Source organism: Pistacia vera, unplaced genomic scaffold (assembly GCF_008641045.1).
Source record: "Pistacia vera cultivar Batoury unplaced genomic scaffold, PisVer_v2 Contig81, whole genome shotgun sequence".
Classification (NCBI taxonomy): Eukaryota; Viridiplantae; Streptophyta; class Magnoliopsida; order Sapindales; family Anacardiaceae; genus Pistacia; species Pistacia vera.
The window spans coordinates 234,646-243,908 of record NW_022196679.1 but is presented as its reverse complement, the minus strand read 5'-3'; the positions used below and the strand labels follow the sequence as shown (position 1 = coordinate 243,908).

The 9,263-nt window shown below is 35.0% G+C and overlaps 1 protein-coding gene across 3 annotated transcripts; it reads left to right on the top strand.

Moving 5' to 3' along the window:
* Nucleotides 1–1,664: 1,664 nt before the first annotated feature.
* Nucleotides 1,665–8,836, top strand: LOC116117447 (uncharacterized GPI-anchored protein At1g61900-like). 3 transcript variants are annotated; one of them, XM_031403471.1, is made up of 9 exons: nt 1,665–1,879; nt 2,552–2,577; nt 3,181–3,304; nt 3,740–4,594; nt 5,946–6,191; nt 6,351–6,365; nt 7,601–7,741; nt 7,870–7,917; nt 8,571–8,836. In XM_031403471.1, exons 3-9 carry the CDS (start codon nt 3,271–3,273, stop codon nt 8,642–8,644), a joined length of 1,413 nt encoding a protein of 470 aa, XP_031259331.1. In that variant the 5' UTR covers nt 1,665–1,879; nt 2,552–2,577; nt 3,181–3,270; the 3' UTR covers nt 8,645–8,836. The 3 variants fall into 3 exon arrangements, with proteins under 3 accessions (XP_031259331.1, XP_031259330.1, XP_031259332.1); XM_031403470.1 differs by lacking the exon at nt 2,552–2,577; XM_031403472.1 differs by lacking the exons at nt 1,665–1,879; nt 2,552–2,577 and adding an exon at nt 1,901–2,171.
* The last annotated feature ends 427 nt before the right edge of the window (nt 8,837–9,263 follow it).

The window sequence follows — 9,263 nt, the reverse complement described above, 5'->3', positions numbered from 1 at the left end:
TACTACTTAATATAATAGCCAAAATTAAATGTAAGTCATTTGCCTTCGGTTCGGCTCCAGTTGAGGTTAACGACATTTCATCAATAAATGAGTAAATTTATTTAATCCCATAAAAACACAAGAAGTTAGAGAAATGATGAAGAAGCATAATGATGTTTATGACAATTAACTCGACCATTTTGTGGCAACTCCAACTAATGCGTGGTTCGACAAACATGCATATTTAGCAAGTACACTAGTTACAAAAAGTAATACAATGATAAAGTGGAGTATCGTTCCCACGAGGATTGCGTACTAATTACCGAGTTTCCTAATTCTATTACTAATTGATGAAACAAAAATGTTGGAATTGTAGAGGAAAGTAAAGTTAGAATTAAAGAGTAATACTACACATTCATCATTTTCATACAATATTTCTTATACAACATTATGTGGCAACATATGATTGGCTAATTTAAAGTTAAAATTAAACTTTCACCCAATCATATCTTGCCACATAATGTTGTATGAAAATGATGTATGTGTAGTATTATTCAAAATTAAAACAAAAATCAAACAACTAAGATTAACACTAAACTAATCAACACAAATACAAAGGTGGGTGGGAAAGTGTCATTTTGAAACTTAATGGGTGGGAAAGTGTCGTTTCACCAAACCTTAGCTGGGAAAATGTTGTTCTCCCCATATTTTTGTTGTGGATTTTATTTAATTTTATTTATTTGAATTTGGGGGGTAATGTGTAAGAATTGAAACTTTTTGGGGACGTTTTAGAGAGAAATAAGGCCTGGTACGACTACTAATAGCTTGGTAAGAGGACTTGAATGCAATTGGAAGTGTAAAAATCTTTAAGGGACAATTGAAACTAATTAAAGACGAGTGGTCTAACTTATATTATGTCATGCAGGGGTGCATGCAAAATTTGTCCAGTGGATTAATCGTAACAAAACAAAACTTTTATTATATGACCATGGAGTGTAATCTATAAAGATCAAGAACTTGTGGGTACATGAAAACGGCCACTTCAAGGTGGACAAAAAATAAAAGGAATGTAACACCCCACTTGAGGTACATAGTTACGATTTGATGATTGGCTTGAATGGTTATTGATTTGTCCTCATTGGAGCTTGCATGTTGTCATTTTAGGTTGGTTGGCCCTTAGTTGGATTGATGAGTTGCTTTGGTTGAGTGTTTGCCTTGAAAATTATGAAGGATTGGCGAAATTTTTGGGTTACAGGCTTTGCCGGGGCGAAGAAGAAGCTTCCACGCGGCGAAGAGGTGTTGTTGCCCACGGAGTAGCTGTTGGAGTATTTCGCTGCGGCGACGGGCGGGCTGAAAAATTTGTTAAGTTTTAGATATTTTCTTCCCTAAGGGCAATTTGACCATTCTACCCCTAATTAGTAGGAAAAGTGGGGAGTAAAATGTAAGGAANTAAACAAGAGAAAATATTAAATTAGAAAACAAATAAAAAGTGTAAATGAAGTGACACGACACTTTTGTCCTTGTCATAGTAAACCCCTATTATGCCCTTAGTGGGACCTCAAAAGCAACCGGGCCACTCACCCACAAATAGAAAGAGGACCCAGGCTCCAAATCCGGAAGACTCCGGGTCAAGTCCCGAAAGGTAAAGTTATTAACGCGCCCTTCCCTTCTCTCGTCTCTTTCCCTTCACTTTATCCACACCTTTATAACTTCACATTAACACTCTTCACTCACTGAGCTCACTGCTCCCCTTTCTATTTCTAGGGTTTCTCATCATTCACCTACCGATCGGCACCGAAACGGCGTTGTTCACTGCGTCTTGAGTACGGAAGGTTCAATTTTTAGGTTTTTGTGCTTGGATATGCTCGTTTTATGGGCGCAAGTGCAACATCGTGTTCAGGTACAGTTTTTTTCTTTGCTTTTTTTTTTTTTTTTCTGGGTTTTTTGGTTGGGAACTGGGAAACCGTGGGAGATGAAGGAAAGTTGAAATTTGGAGGTGGAGGTTGGTTGATTGAGTATAGTTTGGGGAGTTTGCTCGGCTGAGTTGGGTGGTTTTGTTGTTGATTTCTTTGGTGGTTGCTGAGAAAATGCTGGTAAATGATGGGAAAGTGTAAGTTTTAGAGCTTGATTTTTGGTTTTTTGAGGAGAAGGGTTGGTTGGTTGAGGTTGCTTGTTTTGTATCATCTATGCAGGTGAGTTTTTTTGGGTTTTTGTTTTCTTTACTTTCTATTTTTTGAAATTTTTGTCTAGGAGCTGAGGGAACTTGGGAAAGTGAAGGAAAATTGAAGGTTTTAGTGTTAAAAAGGTGATTTTTGGGGAACTTTTGGTTGATTAAGCGCAATTTGGTTAGTTAGCTTGGTTGAGCTTTTTTTTTCTTCCTAATTTCTTCCTAGAGATGATTTTTACTTGTTTGGTTGCTGAGAAAACATGTGAAAATGAAGCTTTTAGTGTTAAGTAAGTGATTGTTTGGAAATTTTGGTTTATTAAGCTCAGTTTGGTTACTTGGCTTGGTTGAGTTGAGGGTTTCGTTTTTGATTTCTTTGAAGAAATGATTTTACTTGTTTGGTTTCAGAGAAAATGCGGAAATGAAGAGGGAATGTAAGTCTTCATGTTTGATTTTTTGTTTTTGATGAGAAGCATTGATCCATTGAGCTGACTTGTTTAATAGCTGAGAAAAATATGGCAGAGGTGATCAAAATTGAAATGATTGTTGTTGACATAGATGACTTGGTTTTTTCTCTCATTCCTGTGCGAATGTATGGTTATATGTTTGGTAGCTGGAAAAATGTGGAAAAACAAGAGAAAATTGGAATTTCGTGTATGATGATTTTCATATTCATAATATGGTTTTGGGGAACCTTGATTTAATTGAGCTTAGTGTCATTGTTCGGGTTTTCTTAGGTGGATATCTTCCAACTGATGAATGTAGTCATGTAATTTAGTTGGGAAAATTAAATAAAAGAGGAGTAAATGGAAATATCTTCCAACTGATGAAGTTGATTAGATTTGGGCTCAGTTGTCTGCAAAGCTCAAGACATAATAGTATATATGGTTTGACAAAACTGGGTTGTAGCAGTAGTTTTGATTTTTTTTTGAATTGATATTAGAAATTCTTTTGTTTACTTGAAGTATGATTTTTAGTCTGCCTTGTAATTCTTTGTTTCCTCATGGCTTTTGTCCTAATGCTTGAAGATGGTTCAGGTATCGCTGTGAACATCTCTTGTGCTGACAATTAACTACCATAGTGTTTTCTTCTGTAAAGCTCAATGGTGCCGAACGGCTAGGGGAGCTATGGACTGTTTTCAGACTGTTACTCATCTTAAAGGTGAGTTATCGGAATTTATTAGTGTTTGATGTGGCCTGTTTTGACTAGACATCAATTGAATAGGGCAAAAAGACATCTTTCAAGTTTTTGCCTCTTCACTAGCATTAGATTGCTCTATTATAAGGCTATCATTTTATTTGATTATATGAAGGTACTTGATCTCTGGTGTGTTTATGTGTTTTCTTCATAACTTTCATGATTTAGAGATTTAATTATAATTCATTATGTTATTCTCTAATCTTTTCTCTGATTTAAAAGTATTGAAGATTGTGTTTTATAGTTTGTTACTGAATCCATAACAAGCAAAGTTTTGCATATTTTGGCTCCTTTTATTTTTCTGAGCTGTAATTTGTTTACTGTAGTCCATGCATTATTTCCTATTGTATGACTGATTATATATCTAGATGCTGATTTTTGGCTTGTGTTTGATTGTAGGATCCCTGTGTCAGGTGTTCTTATTATTCATCACCTGGTTGTTTAGTTTCCAAGATGTAGTGGCATTGCAGACTGTGCTTGAGCCTAGTCATGTTTCTTCCACGTCTGAGTTGGCTAATCCTCCTAGCACTGGACTGTTTGAACCTATAGAAATATCACCAGCTGTATTTCCACATTATCCATATACTGGTGAAACTTTGCCACCAATGTACCCGACTTTTCCTACTACATACGAACCAAATTTAACTGGGCGATGCCCTGTAAATTTCTCTGCCATGTCAATTATCATGGACAAAACAGCAACTGATTGTTCTCAACCTTTAGCTGCACTTGTAGGAAATGTAATATGTTGTCCGCAGCTTGGTAGTTTACTTCACATATTCCAGGGTTTCTACAGCATGAAATCTGAAAATTTGGTCTTGCAAAATGCGGTTGCTAATGATTGTTTTTCAGATATCATTAGTATATTAGCTAGCAAGGGGGCCAACAGCACAATTCATACACTCTGTTCTGTGACATCATTGAATCTCACTGGTGGTTCTTGTCCAGTTAAGGATGTTATTAGTTTTGAGAAGACAGTAAACACAAGCAAATTACTGGAGGCCTGCAGCACTGTTGATCCTCTTAAAGAGTGTTGCAGACCAGTTTGTCAACCTGCCATTATGGAGGCTGCTCTGCAGATTTCAGGATCATCATTAGCAATTAATGACAATAAAAATCTAGTTGGAGGCTCAAATCATGTTAATGCGCTAAATGACTGTAAAGGGGTTGTATACTCGTATCTTTCTAGTAAATTGTCAGCAGATGTCACCAACACTGCATTCCGAATATTATCGGCCTGCAAAGTTAACAAGGGTACAGTGTTTAATTATCTTACATGTTTGTTGCCAAATGTAGTACTTATAGAAATTTTTTGAAATTCCTTGTGCTTCTACTTTATTCTTTCTAATTAAGTTGCTCTATATTTTGGATAATTGTATGGCGTCTGTAATCATGATAATTAGAACTTTAGGGCATATATACTTGCTTTACATCTTCAGACATATATTTAGCATTTGTATTTCTCCTCTATCATATCATGGCATCTTCATTTATCTGCTCATGGTTGGTTTAGTTTTTTTTATGGGTATTTGTTTTTTTCTGTGAAACAAATTTTCTCCTGTCAAAAATAATTAAAAGGCTTTAAGAAGTTCCAAAAAATTCTTTGCCTTTGTTTCCATAGACTTATATGTATAGTTTCTGGCTCTATTTTAAGCATCTTTAATGTTTTATGCTCTAACAGATTGCTAGATATCACATTTTAGTTTCATTCACATTGTTATTTGGTAAGTATTGGTTGATTGTTGATTGAATGTAAATTGTTGGTTCCGTGGTTATGAGTTATTAAATATGCACTGGCCACAAGAAACCGTCTCTAAGACCCTTCTTATGTGCGATGGGTATGAAGTTTGCAAATTAAGAAATATATTTTACATCTTACCATATCTCATTGCCATACTTTGTTGATGTGGAAAAATGAAGATGAACATCTGTTAAATGATATGGCTGTCTTATGTGTAATATAGGAAAAACCACGCTCTATGTGATCATATCTTTATCTAATGCAGTTTGAAGAAACCATGTAGGAATAAACTTGGAGATGACATTTATTGATCCTACCGATAGTACTTTTATCTCTATACTTCAATTGATGAAACATGAAGATCTTAAAATATGGAAAGATTGAGAAAGAAATTCATGTTACAACTAGTGTATTAGATGTAAATAAAATAGAAATAGACACAAAGCAAAATGAGGTATTAGCTGTAAACAATTTCCATTTTAGTGCTAAAAAAACTAGGTATTAGAGAAAGATGGGGTGAAAATTAAGTATGGTGTGCAATATCCTAAGAGGTTTTCTTTCTGTTTTTACATTTATAAGAAGCATTAAGATAGTCATTTTGCCTTCAGGTGATTCCATCTATTAAGTTCGAATAATGAAGCTAGGCATGTAAGTTTAATAAGCATCAAGTTTGTGGATTCAAACTTCAATTTAGTTTCTAATATTATCCAAGAACTAGCTGGCTTGGAACCAAAGCTCCAGATTATTAAATAAAGAATGTATATGAGTCAGTCAAATGCAATATTGCTTTCTGGTGTTTTGTGCAAATAATTTATAACTTGTTTCTGTTATTTTGCTTATGGTCACGAAACTATTTTGCTGCAGTTTGCCCATTGGAGTTTAAGCAGCCTTCGGAAGTAATTAAAGCATGTCGTAATGTAGCGGCTCCTAGTCCTACGTGCTGTAGCTCGCTGAATACCTATATTGCAGGAATACAGAAGCAAATGCTAATCACAAATAAACAAGCCATAATCTGTGCTGCATTTTTTGGGTCTATGTTACGGAAAGGAGGGGTTATGACAAATGTCTATGAGCTCTGTGATGTCGACTTGAAAGACTTTAGCATTCAAGGTACATATATTTCTGTGATGATGATCTTGTAATCATTCCCTTTTTTTACTATTAATTCATCTGATTGTTTTTTTTTTTTTTTTTTTTTTTTTTTTTCTTTTTTTTCTTTTTATTTTTTTTTTTTTTTTTGGTCAATTTGCAATGTGGATTCTTAAACAGCATATGGACAACAAGGTTTGCTTCAATTTCTCCTTTCCTTCTCCCCGTCCAAATTCTGTGATTTAATTTTGTATGTTACTATTCAGTTGGTGGTATGCATTCTTCTGTAAAATTAGTTAGCATTCATTAATTTATTCATATGTTTAAAAAGACAAGTGGTGTGGTGTTGGAGGAAGAAATTTTTGCTTATGGTAAAAAGATTAATTAACCTCAGTTGTTTCTTAAGGACCAAAAAGAAAAAAAATAATGGAAATATTGGACACCTCATGTATGTCCTGGGAAAGTTATCAATCCTTTTTGCTGGATGCCTGAAAACACTTTTGTAGATTTTCATTAACAAACTTTAAGCTGAATGCTATTTGAGTATTTAAAGTGGAGTTTTGACAATTCCACACCTATTACTAGTTTTCAAAATCCCAAAAGGGGATGCATTTTTCCCTGTAATAAGAACCGTTAATTGTTTATATCAAACTAATAGGGGCTTCTCTTGTTTACTCACCAATTTTTGGCAGTTGGATTCGATTTTCCTTCTTTCTAGCATTCCTTTAAGAACATAAATTTGAACACAGAGACTGAGATAAGCAAGACTCTGATTTGTCATTTGTGTCTTGTGCGGAGAGAAGGAAAGGGAGGGTTTAGGGTCTTAATGCTACAAAAGAATTAGTTTTAATCATGGAATGACAATAATTCCATTATAGAGACTTAAGCAATCAGACAAAGCACATCTGCTGTGTATATATACAGATGGAGGGATATATATAAGGCACGTGTTTTGTTTCTAATTGCTTAAGTTTAAAAGTGTGCTCTAAAGGGTGAGGGTGGGTATTGTTTTCTCACACTTAAGGCACGTGTCTAATGATTTGTCACTTTCCGTAATTGCATAGGAAATAAAATAGCATATGTTAATTAATAGATCTTGATTTTATGTTAAATAAGCATTCTTTTGTATTTTAGATTCTTATGTTAATAGAATTTGGGTGACCCGCTCTAGGGGTGTTATCGAGTCGAGTTGAGCTTTGGGGAGCTCGAGCTCAGCTCGGCATGAGAAGGAAGAGCTCAAGCTCGAATAAAAATAGATCAAAATAAGTTTACCAATGCCTATTACGGATAGGGCTGTTAACCGAACCGAGCTGCTCGCGAGCGGCTCGGTTCGGTTAACAGCCCTAGACCTACATTGTTATTCTTTTTTGATCAATCTAATGAAATTTAGTTTTGCTTTTGTAAGTTAATAAATTTCTTATTTTATATAGGATGTCTGCTTCGAAGCTTGCCTGCAGATGTGGCATTTGACAATTCAACAGGCTACAGCTTCACATGTGACCTAACCGACAACATTGCAGCTCCGTGGCCTTTATCATCCTCAATGTCATCCTTGTCTCTGTGTGCTCCTGGTAACTGATTGGCAAACAATGATTTTTATTTTTAGTTTTACTGTTAACTTAAAGATGAGATTTCATAGGAAGTGCTCTCGCAAGTTGTTTTTACATTGAAGACCTAATGTCTATTTCTAATTTGGCAGAGATGTCATTGCCTGCCCTCCCAACATCGGAAACTTTTAAGAATCATGGTTCGTACTATGCAATTCCTAGCCTTTCTATGTTTGTTTTATACCGCATCTTAAATTAATTATTAAGTTTTCGAGAAAGTATAAATGATAATTGCAGAAATTAGGACAAGTGAAAGCTGGCGTGTTCAACAAAGTACTTATAACAAAATGGTATTTTAGCAATCAATGAGAATATGCCCAATAATTGTATTATCCTGAAGGACAGTAAATAATTTTGACATTTTACTTTTAAGGTGGTTTTGTGTTTCATGCAACACATTAACAGAGGATTTTAAATTAGCACAATTAGTTTCATGCAGGATGATATTGTTGACATTGTGGTTATTGGTTTATTGATCTTTGGCTGCCAAGTTTTTTTTATTTGTTTTATAGTCATACCATTCTTTCTATGATGCACATTTAGAAAGATTGTATTCCTCATGCTCCCCCCGAAAAAAGAACTGATGGTCATTGTGCTGCTTGTTGGTTAGAAGTAAAATACTATATACTCACAAATATTATTATAGATTTCTCAAGGCCAAATTGTCTGGCAAGTTAGATTTACCATCTCGGTAGCTGTGGCTGCTGAGCTGAGTGTTAGTTGTAGATATTTGAATTCGTCTTGTTCTCTGATTTAGCGATATCTAAACTTTTCATGTCTTTCTATGATGCAGGTTGTAGCGGTTGTGTGTTGGAAGTCCTTGTTCCCATTTTTTCATTTTTTGTTTTCAGTGCATTATTGTGCTGAAGAGTTAGTAGAGGGTCGAGCTGAGTTGGTTTGGAATAGGGGCTTTTTGGTAATCAGACTGTGTGGGGGATTTTACATGTATATTTTTGAGTAAGCCTTTTTGTATAGCAGATGTTTTTACCCTATTCCACTTTCTTCCTGATGTTTGCACTTTCGTTCTCTCTTTTTCTCTCTATTTGGGCTCTTAATTTTTGTTTCATGTTGTCCATTCATCTGGAGGACTTGTGTTTGCAGTTTCAACTATGGTGTGAAAAGTTATTAGCAATATTGAAGTTGCATGATACTTTATCTGAGAGATGTCAATATAGACAGGCTTAGGTTAAGCATGTGAAACGAGCACTCCGTCGTGCTTGAAGTATTATGCTTCTCAAATAATATTTCAACTTTTCCGTCTCAAGTAATGTGTTAACCGATCTGGTATCGTACCATCTCAGTCATTCATGTGAGTTTGAAATGGATTACTTCAAATGAAAATGTTGAGATATTACTGGAGATCAATAGCAGTACTTGTTTTTCAGCAGAAATGAAAATTTTTGTTAGCTCAAAGAGGAAACTGTAATGTTATACGGGGTTAAACTATTGAATCATGATTCAATCAATTCTCGAACCACAATCTTCG

Coding starts and splice junctions, on each gene's coding strand:
- LOC116117447 (XM_031403470.1), top strand. CDS start 3,271: ATGGACTGTTTTCAGACTGTTACTCATCTTAAAG. Junction 4,595..5,945: donor GGCCTGCAAAGTTAACAAGG/GTACAGTGTTTA, acceptor ATTTTGCTGCAG/TTTGCCCATTGGAGTTTAAG. Junction 7,742..7,869: donor CTTGTCTCTGTGTGCTCCTG/GTAACTGATTGG, acceptor CTAATTTGGCAG/AGATGTCATTGCCTGCCCTC.